This window comes from Lates calcarifer, linkage group LG14 (genome assembly GCF_001640805.2).
Source record: "Lates calcarifer isolate ASB-BC8 linkage group LG14, TLL_Latcal_v3, whole genome shotgun sequence".
Taxonomy (NCBI): domain Eukaryota; kingdom Metazoa; phylum Chordata; class Actinopteri; family Centropomidae; genus Lates; species Lates calcarifer.
The window spans coordinates 8021668-8034734 of record NC_066846.1 but is presented as its reverse complement, the minus strand read 5'-3'; the positions used below and the strand labels follow the sequence as shown (position 1 = coordinate 8034734).

Genomic DNA, 13067 nt, shown 5'->3' with positions numbered 1-13067 from the left:
AATTTTGTTATTATCATATATATATATATATATATATATATATATATATATATATATATATATATATATATATATGATAATAGAAAGAAAGAAATAGTCTCTGCTATCTTTAGCATGTAGAATTGTTACACGCTACTAATAACTTATAGCATTTTAACAATTAAGAAAACACAGGCTGTTAAAATGGCTACAGCAAAATTGCTAATAAAAAGGTGTAGGTAGTTGCCCTGACAGGTACCTTTAATGGCTAGGTGTCAACCTATTGGTCAAACAGCGTCATGTGACTGAGGAAGGCGCGCTCTGATTTATCAAGGTGAGACTTAAGTGAAAAAGTCGAGGGTACACTTGCCCTTTAACAACTTAAGACGCTGAAACAAAACCTCCCTGGATCAAAATGTCAGCAGCTAAACTCAGAACAAAAGGTAAAAGTTAAATATACCCTCACGCTGTCACTTAAACGTATAATTAGCGCCATATTCTCAAAATCTACGTTCGCATTTTTATCCGTACGTCCCCGCTTCACCTCAGAGTCATTTCCCCCTGTAACTTGATAGCTGACCGTAATGTTTGTAATAAAGTCGCTTAAAGGGAAGTTCAGAGGGAATTTCTGCAGACTCGGGGAAATTCAAACACACACACACACCCTCTCGCTGCGTGTGTGAGGTGCCACATCGAAACGGAATAATAAGTGTCGGAAAACGAGCATCATGCTGCTGATCCTGCTGCAGTTGTTGGTCCTTGTTTCGTGTGCTCCTCCGCGGTGTGACCCAGGAATTCGAGGTGAAGTTTTTCTCCACTCTGTATGATTACATACTTTATTCTTATGCGTTGCACCCGGACCTGCTGCATGAATTACATATGGCATCTTTTCATGTGCAGACTCTGAACTTTTCTAGATCCAGGAGCTGAATTTGAAGCTGTTATCTTATGCAAGATGCTTTTATGTAACAGAAACGTATGTCTACAGAATGATTATGAATGTGATTAGATGTTGGTCTATAGCTTGTCAGATGGTATTAATATGCAACATGTAATCATGCTTTTTAACCTTTACAATTACAAATTATGACTGACTTAATGATACTTTTCAGACAGACAGACATTTCACAAAGCTGCTGAAGCAAGACCAGAGACTGATCAGCAGACTATTTTATAGGCCACAGTGAGGCATTTATAGAAACCACTCTGCCATCTAGTGTCTGCCACATTGTCAGCTAATGACATACTGATGTGTCTTGCAGGACTGTGCAAGCCAGCAGTGGAAGAAAAACGTAAGTACCCTTTGGCTCGGAGGAAGAGCGGTGTCATACATGGGCTGTTTGTCAGCCAGCTCGCCTCGTGTTGTCGCAGCTGATCACACCTCTGAGCTGTTAAACTCATTAATGATATTTTTTTCTTTGACTTTCGAGCCTAAAACCCACTCAGGTCGTCTGTGCCATTGGGCCCTGAAGTCATCTCACCCCTCCCTGACAGGTCAAATGCCTGCACAGTTATCACATCCCTGTGGACTTGGTTTGAGTCAGTGTTTTTAACAACAAAAAAGATGAGATCATAAGTCACACTGGGCGTAGTCTTAATGGAATCTGGCCCGAAAGCCATAAAACCATCAAGTGTATTTTTAGATGATCAATGGCACTATGAAATATTCAAATTTTAATTTCCAGAGATAGTAGAAATATTTGGGTCTAGATGATTGAGGACAGCACAGTGAGGCTCATGACCAAGTGTGTGATAGATGGATTTACAGTACATATCTCGATTCTTCAAATTAAATTGATTGATTTAAGATCAATATTGACTGTTAGGGATATTTTCTACACTTTTTGATACCTCTCCTGAGCAAATAATTAGCATTTATTTAGAAAATATCCTGATCTATCTGAAGTTTATCTGTTTTTCTTTGGTTCAGCCAAATGCACAGATATCCTACTGTCCTACTGCGACGACGTGGGCTACGCTCAGACAATGTTCCCAAACCTCATTGGCCACAAGACCCGTGAGGACGCAGAGGCAGGGGCCGAGTACCTCCTCATAAGCGTGGTGGAGTCCCTGCTCGGCGGAGAGTGCAATCCCGAAATCCGCATGCTGGGCTGCTCAGTGTTGTCCCCGCGCTGCGAGGGGGCGAAGGTGCTGAAGCCCTGCCGTACCACCTGCGAGGCTGTGCATAAAAAATGCATCCATGCTTTTGAGGGGATAGAGATGGCGTGGCCCTACTTCCTGGACTGTGATCGCTTTTTTGTAAGTGACCAAGAAGGATGTTATGACCCACTGGAGGGTCTTAAAGGTGAGAAATGAGAACAATATCATTGTTATTGTGACCTAAGTGACCTACTCTGGCCATGTGGTGATGACTGTGTATATCCATGTTAATATTTAAGCTTTTAGTTTTGAGCTATGACTTTGTTTTCATCTGAAAAAGAAACACAAATGTGGTCCTTTGAGTAGAGCTTCTTTCTAAACACGGCATCTGGTTTGTACACATGCTCATGTGGCTCACCTCAGAAAATAATATCCAACTGGAACGCCTCATTTCTCCACATAAACCCTCACTAAAACTTGGTCCTGTGGCTATTTTCATGTGTTTTCATTAGGAGCCTAGTTTATAAACAGGGCTGTAATGCACCATAGAAAGGCAAACTGTGTGTGGCAGTGTTTAGTAAAAACTGTTGTAAATTCTTAAAGTGAAAAACAGGTTTCCAAAGAAGAAGATTTAAAAAAATAATTCTGCTGCCGCTCGTAAGAGAAATCATATGTGAGCCATATGAGAGCATGAACAGCAGGAGATAGACAGATGGAGTTGATTTAAGCATTTAGTGATGATGTTTTAGCATTTACAGTGTGTACAGTGTACAGTAAAATGTGTACATGATCGTGAAAGTCAAACAGTGAAATGAACCACAGTGTCTTAACCTGTAGCACTGTAACAAAGCGTCTCTCTTTTTATTGTCATGCTAATTTTTTCCACCAAGTAGAATGTGGTTCAGATGTCTGGCCGCAGGTTGGACCTGTGTAATTATTCCCATATTCATATTAATTTCAAACTGATGTCTGTTCCTGCTTTGATATCATGTGATCTCAAGCTCTTCACACAGCTATACTGTACAGTATGCTTTTCATTTTTCATACTCGGGCAGCTCTGTGAAACAGCCTTCCACTACATATCAAGTTATCAAAAACCAGAGGTTAGGCTGAGAGAAACAATAAGCAGATTAATCAATTTGTCATAGGATGGAAAATTACATCTCTTAAGTCTTTTTTCAGGCCGCAATGATCATTTACCTGGTTCCAACTTCTGAAATGTGTGTATTTCAGAAAGTCATATCTGCTTTTTCTGCTCATATCTGCTTTACTTTACTGCATCTCTCACTATATTCTGATATTTTACAGACCAAACAATTAATTAGGAAAACCAAATGACAGAATAATTGATGATGATAATGATCTTTATTTACAGCTTTAGACAGGTCATTAACCGAACTTGAGATGTCAACTAGAAAGATTCCTTTTAAAATCAATTAGATGTTTGTTTTTCTACTTCAGCATTTTGCAGTGGATACTGATTATTCTTACTGATGTCATTTGGGTTTTTAATGATTTTCATTGTTTTTTATGGTTTTATCCAGCTTGGTTTTTAATGTCATAGGACTATGTTGGAAATACTCTTAAGTGTTTTCACTTTAAAGCTGCACCAATGAATATTTTTAGATTGGCAATACATCAGATGACTGTGTGTAATGTGAAGAGAGTGACAAACCCACAGAGAATCATCATCCAACTCTGCTCTACAGAGCATTTTAGCCTCTGTATGCTTGTTGTTTTGGTTTTAAATTTTTGGCTTTGTTTTTGATACACACAGGAGAGATATGGCTGCTGCCTCTGTATACTAGGTCATACAGAGTAAACCCTGTTTAATAGGAGAAGGTCAGCTACACATACAAGTTCTTGTTAAAGATGAAAAGATTAAACCTATAATAACAGTTTTACACTGCACAAATCATGCTTTTAAACTAAAAGCATGATTAAACTAAGGGAGTTTTGACAGATACAGTCTTTTATTTTAGGTCATGTGAATTTGGCAGCAGTCTAATGTGTTCCATCTGGTTTAAGAGCTGTGATTACTGGTTTCTGTCAGTGTCAAAATAAGTGTGAATACTAAAATAAGGGCAGACATCAGCATGTTTAACAGTTTAATGTGTGATCTGAAATAAGCACATTCTCAACTCATCAGGCTTTTGGTGCTATATTCCACACATTCTTTTTGGTTTCTGCTGTGCATACCAGGATTTACAAACATCCTATTTATAACTTGGCAGCGCTACAGGAACAGAGATAGGATTTTTGTCTGAGAGATCTTAGATGTGGTCAGTCACTAGGGCTGAAAGCACACTGATGTAAACCTGGTAAGACATATCTTTCTTTACAGCAGATCAGGATGTAGAGGCCGATTACAGCATGGAGATTCTTCTTCCTGAGGAGCCTACAAACTCCATGCAGTTCACCTATCACTCTAACGCTCAGATGATCAGCATCTTGAAGAAAACTGAGGAAGAATGCTCCGACATAGCCAGAACCTACAGCATTGGACGCAGCATAGAGGGCAGGGAGCTGCTTGTAATTGAGTTCTCAAACAACCCCGGCCAACATGAGCTACGTAAGTAAAGCCATCATCAGCCTCTGTGTGTAAATAGTCCACATCCTTTTTCCTTATCAAGGAAGTTAAACCAATTACATGTGACCCTTTGTAGTCGAGCCAGAGATGAAGTACATTGGCAACATGCACGGAAATGAAGTCCTGGGCCGGCAGCTGCTGATCTACTTGGCTCAGCACCTGTGCTCAGAGTATCTGCAGGGAAACGAGCGCATCCAAGCCCTCATCAACACCACCCGCATCCATATTCTGCCGTCAATGAACCCTGATGGATATGAGGTGGCTGTCTCAGGAGCCCAGGACAATAACTATGGTGATGAGGAGGTCAGTTCTCCATGGGCACATGGATTTACTTAAGTCAGGCTTTAGAAAACCAGACAAACACACAACACATGGTTCATTCAGTAGCTGGTTTGGAGTTCTTGGAGTTCCTTCGTTGCCATTAAATTGTAGATGGTCATAGTTCAATTTTCCTAATGGCTATTTGCAGCACTAATCAGCCTTAATAATCCTGCAATGACTGTGTGCATCATGCTTTGAGGTTTGTCTTTATTTGCTTCACACATGATTTAAATTCCTCAGGGTCATCAATATGATACTTGGAACATCGGTCGAAACAATGCTCAGAACATCGACCTGAACAGAAACTTCCCTGATTTGACTTCCATCGTTTACAACCGGCGCAGACAAAAGGGCTACCGCACCGACCACGTCCCAATCCCAGACTATTACTGGTTTGGTAAGGTACAGTATGAATCCTTATCCATATATGCCAGTGAATGATAATAGGAGATATTGTCGAGGAAGACTTTAAAAAATTGAATAAACTTGATTTGTTTCATTCCTTGGTCCGAATAAGTCTTAATGCTGCAATCCAGGTCGCACCAGAGACGTACGCTGTCATGAAATGGATCCGCTCCATCCCATTTGTGCTCTCTGCTAACTTCCATGGTGGGGACCTGGTGGTGTCGTACCCCTACGATCTGTCAAAACACCCACTGGAACGCAACTTGTTCTCCCCGACACCGGACGATCAGGTTAAATTCGTCCAATAAATTTTATTTAAACTTAATCTAAAAGTGAACCATAGAGAATGTGAGCATGTGACTTGAAACAATGTTTATGTAACGAACAAAAGAGGAAAAAAATAATGCAGGTTTTATTTTGTAGGTTTTCAAGTTTCTGTCCAAAATATATGCAAACGCCCACGAGAGAATGCCCAATGAAAATGCCCGGTGTGGACCGTCTCGTTCTCACAGTCAGAGAGGAATCGTTAATGGAGCACAGTGGTCCAGCTTTGCAGGCGGTGAGTTAAAACAGTAAACATTATTCATCAGTAAAAGTTCTGGTGATTTCTGACTCTGTAATAAAGTGCCACTAGAGGTCAGTGTGAGACCAGTTATGATTCAAAACCAAGGGAAGAGTCTTCCTGAGGTCAGCACAATATCGCATGGAATTTCTGGGTAAAGCAGTTTTGTTTTGACCCTGGTCAGGCATGCAAGACTTCAACTATCTTCACACAAACTGTTTTGAGGTGACTGTGGAGCTGGGTTGTGATAAATTCCCCCCTGAAGAGGACCTGTTTATCGGCTGGCATGAAAACCAGGAGGCTTTGCTCACATTTATGGAGGCAGTAAGAACAAATCCTCATTCTGTTCATGTTCAGCTGTTTTCTTGTTTCTGTTGACATTTCAACCTTTGGCTACATGGAAGTAAAGTATTCATAAGGGGCATGAATGAATACTGCAGCTAGATGGACCTCTATCCTATAAATTATGAGTGTGAAATTTTCTTTGGTAAATGATCTGTGTTGTGGTGTTTTTTCTCAGGCTCATCGTGGTATCAAAGGCATTCGTAAAAGATGAGGAGGGAAATGTAATAAAAGGTGCACGGATCACGGTCAAAGGAATACGGCATGACATTATGACAAGTAATAATTATCATCTGCTATCAAGATTCACCATTTTTTACAGATTAATGCTTGTTTTTATTTTCGTAGTCTAACATGAGAAATCTTGTTCTTTTGAAGGGTATTCCAGTCATTTAGTTTGTTAGATTACTGTAAGAGTTACTGTAATTGCCATTTCACATAGCAAACATCTTTCACATTTTTTCATCCATCTTTTATGATGTGAATACAAAACTGGACTTTCCTCCAAAGGCCCAGATTTTTCAAAACCCACACTCTCTCCGTGTTAAGAAAAGTGATATTCATGTGTAAAATATGGTGGAGTGCCCCTTTAATACACTCTGTTCCTTTGCCTCCCCACCCAGCTGAAAATGGAGAATACTGGCGCCTCCTCACCCCTGGCATCCACATCGTGAGCGCCTCGGCCCCGGGCTATGCCAAAGCCACGAAGAAGGTCCACCTGCCTTCTCGCATGCACACAGCCGGCCGAGTGGACTTTGTGCTGCAGAAAGCTGCACTGGAGGCTGACGTGCAGGAGGTGGACTCCACCATCCCGTCCATGGGCACCTACGATCGCTTTGACCCTTTCAACCAGTACGAGCGCTACACCCTGATGGCTGACGTGAGCCAGATCCGTGAGGAGAGAGCAGAGAAGCCTTGGTGGTGGAACTACTTTGTCCTGCCGGGTGGACCCGCTCCCACCTGGCTGCTAAAACACTATTAGAGCTTTAATAAGAGAAGTGGAAGTTGTTTATGTTCATACAGTATACACACAAGCTAGGCTGCCATGTAAAGGAAGTACTGCTTTTTATTGTTGTTACACAGCAGAAAAGTGTAAAGCTGGCTGGCTGGCCTTTATGTTAGCTGTCTTGCTTTTACCAACAAGTGCCTGGTGTGTTCATGAGATCATAATGTAAGCACCTTTAATCCACAAGTCAGACAGGATTTTACTCTGAGCTTTAAGTCTGTAATCAACAATCAAACAGCTTCAGTATACAGCCATGATGAAATGCAAGAATGTCAAAGACTTATATTTGTATTTTTTAACAATTTTACAGCATAAATAAATAATTTTTATATGGTCACAATATGATTCTTTCCAGTTACATACAACCTAATTTTTCTATCTTAATCACATACTTGTGTTTACTCAGATCAATCACTGTACAATCCTGTAACAATTGGCTTGATTCTTAGTAGGTAATGAACCCAAGTGACCATCAGGGGGCAGACTTTATCAACTTCTGGCCCAAGTTGCTACAAACCATTGAGACCAGTGAATCTCTCACACTGTGAAGCATCCTAGCGTAAGTATTATGTGCAGGTGTGTCATGGGTATAATGCTGAGTCAGGATTTTGTAGGAGTTAAAAGCAGCCTTGATTTGTTTTGGATTTATTTTTCTTGTTAGTCAGCCAGAGGTGCGGTCTGTGGAAGCAACGTTTAGGTTTAATTTGTTGCTGCAAAGCTTCATTTAGAAAGTAGTTAACCACACAGTGACTTAATTCTATTGACTATAAACTGATATTATCGTGTATACTGTAGATTACACAAATTTGTTCTAACATATTACAACAAAATAAAATACAGTACAGCTGTCAAACTCAACATGCAGGATGAATGGGCTTAATCCCATAACGTCATACACATAACCATCATTGTGAGTAGTTCCTCAAAGAAGCAATTGTCCTTTCTATGATTGATTATTGGATACTTTTTAGAGGCTTGAAGAACTTTAATCATCCTTTTTTCAGATTTGACAAAGTCAGAAAATATTTTAACTGTTATGAAACAGAAATATGTTTTGTCTTGTTTAACCTTGTCCTGCAACCCTTCAGCTTCTTGACAATTATAACTCTCTTTAGCAGGTACAACTTGACAGCAGTCCCATTATGGTTTAATCCATATGGTAAATGTGAAACTTTAGTCAGTTTATCATTACATATCCACCTCCAGCACACCTGAGAAAAGAGGAAGGGGATGTTTTGTAAATGTACCTCATTTCTGTAGAAAGCTTCTTTAGCATGTTATGACCTGTGAAGGTTTGTATGATACTTCTATAGCTTTAAAACCATCACTTCTACAAAATAACAACAGAAATTAGAGGAGGGACCAGTTGACTGGTTGAATATTGGGATATTTATTATTGCAGGGTAGAGTTTTTATGACTTGATTGAAAAGGTGAGGCATGGCAGCTCAGGCCAGGTCAAGACACTGTTATAAATAACTGTTATAAATTGATTAATTGATTGATTAATTGTTATTAATTGCAGAAAGCACCAGCAGCAGCAAAAGAGGAATAAGGAAGATGATACAAATGCAGGTGAGTGTATTGTAATGCAGCCAAACTAGAGGAAGTGCAGAGTAGAAAATATAATATAGGAGAAGTGGGAAATAATAAACGGCAAATTTGTCACAACCACCAAAACAACAATTTTACCTAGAAAAGCACCAAATCCATTAAAGATTGACACAATGAAAAGTAGTGCAAAATGGAATAAGTGCAAGACCATGGCCAGCCCAAAGGGTCTAGTGAAATGCTATAAACAAAACAGCTCTTAAGGATTTTTGTGTAAGGTCATGAAAGAAGCATGGGAAAAGCAAATTACCCCCAGATAAAGGTCGAGGAATACTATTACAGAATCAAGAAAGTCTGCTCGGTGAACTACTTGACCCATGACAAGTCAGTGAAAAAAAAAAAAAATACCAGGCTTCTCGGGGGATTTACAAAACACAAACACATGATTTGGCACCAAACTCGGTCAACAAAACAGCAGAGGAGAAACCTCCATCTACAGTCGGTCTGTAAGATACTGTATGTTGTCCCAGTAACACGTAACCCTCTGTGGAGAGCTTTCAGGGAACTGTCAGATGGCATCAACAAGGTCTTTTCCAATGACATGCAAGTCTGTTTCAAATACTTGAATGCGTGATATATTGTAGTTGCATCACATTGCCTGGAAACTGGTGTTGTCACGACTGGAAGGATGATCTCCTTAACAGTATTCACTGTATGGTAACAAAGGGAATCTGACAACAACAGCCTTACAAAAGGCTGTTTGCTAAGACCTACTCCAGCAAATGTACAGATAAACTCTGGTCTTCATCTAACATAGAAATAGAACCCTTGAGATACCTCAAGATAGATAGTCAAGCAATCTTTAGTTCAATATTCATGTCAGTAGTGTGCTGTGCTCAGGGGGAAAGTGGACCTGTAAAGTTAACCTGTAAATCAAAATTAGCACCATGCTCCCCATCATACTCTGACAAAGGTCAGTAGCTGGCTACAAAAATGTCTCAGTTTTATTTTAGCTACAAGAAGGAGGCAGTAGAGCCAATAGATTAATTAGATGGAGTAAGTTTTAGAGGCTACGTGTTGATTAAGACTTAGGTACAAGTTTGAAGTGCACTGCATGTATAAGTGAAAAGTGAAAAGTGATTGAAGAGGCCAGATTGGGAAATGTAACTTGACATGTGATCACAAATCGTCATTCGAGATGTAAACCATCAACGCATGTTAATGGAAGGTGTGAACAGGGCTGTAGAGTAATATGCTCATAACTGACAGTGTAGTATATGTATGTACATAGGCATCTTAATGTGTATGAGCAGAGATAGGTGTTATTCTCCTCTATGTTCTCTCTCTGTAGAAAGACCTTGAAAACAACACCACATGATAGATACTTTACACAGGTGCAGAGTAACTGGAATGGATAGTTGCTGGCTGAGAACGAAGTATGCACTGGAAATTTAGGGACACTGTTAAGGTACTTCTCAGTTTCCCTCTTGATTTGCACTGTTTTCTGGTTACTTTACAGTGTTTTGTTAACTTTCTCTTTGTGTTTTTGTTGATGTGTTTGGTAGAAACTGACCGCAGAAGTCTGACATGTAAAGTCACTGATTACATGAAAGGGACAAACTGGGGGTTCTCATGTTTTAAAATCTATTTCCAGGTTATTAAAAATACGCTTAGGAATCAAATTAATAGATGATGAGCAGTCTAATGCTGAGAGCATACATCCTACAACATACATACATTAAGAGATCGATAACATCTCATGGTTACATTCTTGAGTGCTGTCTGAAGATGTCTTACAGTTAATGTTATTAAAGCTGAGCGACCTTAAATGAATATTTTAGTTTCACATAAGCGTATTTGTCAGTTACCTAACAAAAGTTGGGTCTATTGCTCCATGAATTTACCATTTTTGGGAATGTTGAAACTTGACGTTAATGTCACAATAATCCCTCCCATAGAGGGTACAGAATGACGTGACTGAAGTCTAAACCAAAGCCAAAATGGCCTTTGCCACCCTCTGTATGAAGGAATGACTGGTTTGACTTGTCACATGCTTTTCAGTGAACATACGACAATCCTGAGTAGGATTGACCCTATTTGCTTTTCTGGGGCTGGTTCCTCTAGCCGCCCCTTGTCAGGTGGGGTGCTGGGTCACCAATTACTCGGTGAGGCTGAGAAAGTAGCAGAGAGCTGCCCTGAGCTGCCATGTTGTATTAGCATCATGCTGCTGGCAAGTAGGTACGTAATGCCTCATTTCAGTTCAGTGAACCTGCTCTCTGTTCTTAAAGGAGCTTTAAGACGCTTATGTCCCTCCTCTAGATCAGTTTGTAGCCATGACTATTTACGAAGTCCGCCATGTGAATACAGTGCCACTAGGTGCCAGTATCACAGCAGGAGGTACTTTCATTTATTTAGATTTTTTAAAATATTCATATAATATATGACTTACTCTTGACATATGAACTTAAAGAAATCAGGTTGTCAGGTGTCAAAGTAATTCTTATCTAATAATAATTATCATATGCATATGTGTGGTTACCTAATTTTGGTGTCAAGATGAATCAGAGAGGTTGAGATTTGATCAATGGGCTCCCGATAAACTGAATTTAACGGGGCGACATTTTACTGTTTAACCAAGATCTTAGTGTCTGTCTGACTTTGCCCTCTGCCAAGGTCAAGAAAAATAAGATAAGTTAATTAGAGGGGCGTTCTGATCTAATCTGATGCAACAGGTGTATACAGGTGTGAAAAAGTTGAGGGAAGAGAGATATAACCTTCCACTGTCACGGATTCGTGTTTCGACAATGATGTTAGAACTACAGCAAGTTATTCAGGTCATATAGAGGTAGCAAGGAGCGTCTCAAGATGCTTAGAGTAACATTTCAGATCAAAATTTCATTCATAAAGTTAACTACACTGAGTGTGTTGTCACTGCTGTGTCGTCCTGAGGATGTGAGTCTATTCTCTTTTTACGATCCTTACCAGTGGGGGGGGATTCACTGAGCCCTGCCAAACTCTCATAATTGCAAAAACAGCATTTCATTTCCCAATAATGGCTCAATGTCAAGTCCAATTCAGTCTGCTTGTTAAGCGGCAGCAATTACTGAATCGTACATGTGCAGACAACTCCTCCAGTGGGTGATAATAAGCCACTTTCTTTGTTACAGACCCTGAACAAACTCGAGGGGGAACACGTGAAGCAAAGATAATGCGACCAGTCGAGCGTGAGTGTATACAAAACCCCACCAATCGTTCTTGTAGAAAACCCCTCAGCTATGACAAAAGCAGGTCTAACTGGGTTAAGGTGATTCCACTTTAATGGTGTTGGGATCCCTAACCACAACGGAATCTAACAATAGAAAATACAGCTGCTCGTTTGTGGAAGTCACCTCCCTTTGAAAGTAAGAGGCTGCGTCCGGGTTGATTGACTGCTAGTGTTTATGAACTTGGGAGGTACATTGAGGATTTGAGAGTTTCTTTGTGGCGTCTTTCTGTTGGTTTGTTTGGGGTTTCTCCTTCAGTGTGACGGTCAGAGGTCACCATACAACAAGGCCACACAGGCTTTAATTTGACCCTACAGGCTCTGATGAAGAATCATGTTTGTTGACATGGTCCTCCAGAGTTTGATTGTGTTCATTTGTTTTGATTTATTTCTGAAACGCTCTGATACTCTCCTATAGGGAAAGTTCAGAGGGGAGATCTGGATGGAGATGACATCTGCTCATTCAGCCATACGCCTTTGCCTGGTGGCACTGGGAGAGCACAAACCCTTTAATTCTCATAAATGTGGAATATTTTTAACCCTGAACTTTGTTAAATCATTTTGTTTGTTGTAGCATATGATGTTGCTGAAGAAATGCTTAATACTTCTCTGGATCATTTGTGTGCAGGACATATTTCTGGCTATAAACAAGGCCACTACAGCCATGCTAGTGTCTTTTTTAAGGACAACAGACAGAGGGTTGTCTGAGCTGGTATGACCAGATCAAGTGTCAGATGTGCACGTCAGGCGCGGCTACGCAGCATCACAGCATCACAGCAGAGGTATTAATATTAGGCCTTAGTTAGTATGTAAGTTATTTGAGCTTATTGCCTGCAACCAACACAATCTGCCGACATTGCCAACCATAGAGCCTGTTTAAAAAGGAGTTAATCTGCCCCAGGTAGGTAAACAGTTTGATGGATAAACAAACGTCAGACAGCACCTTCTTCT

General features: G+C 40.2%; 1 protein-coding gene across 1 annotated transcript; it reads left to right on the top strand.

The window, feature by feature from the left end:
* The first annotated feature begins 345 nt into the window (after window positions 1-345).
* LOC108880011 (carboxypeptidase Z-like) lies at window positions 346-7647 on the top strand. Its single transcript, XM_018671472.2, is given in 12 exon segments — window positions 346-780; window positions 1242-1271; window positions 1910-2284; window positions 4424-4651; window positions 4746-4972; window positions 5231-5392; window positions 5527-5685; window positions 5819-5954; window positions 6142-6281; window positions 6478-6501; window positions 6503-6578; window positions 6923-7647. Coding segments are annotated over 12 exon segments (1989 nt in total). The 5' UTR covers window positions 346-707; the 3' UTR covers window positions 7282-7647.
* The last annotated feature ends 5420 nt before the right edge of the window (window positions 7648-13067 follow it).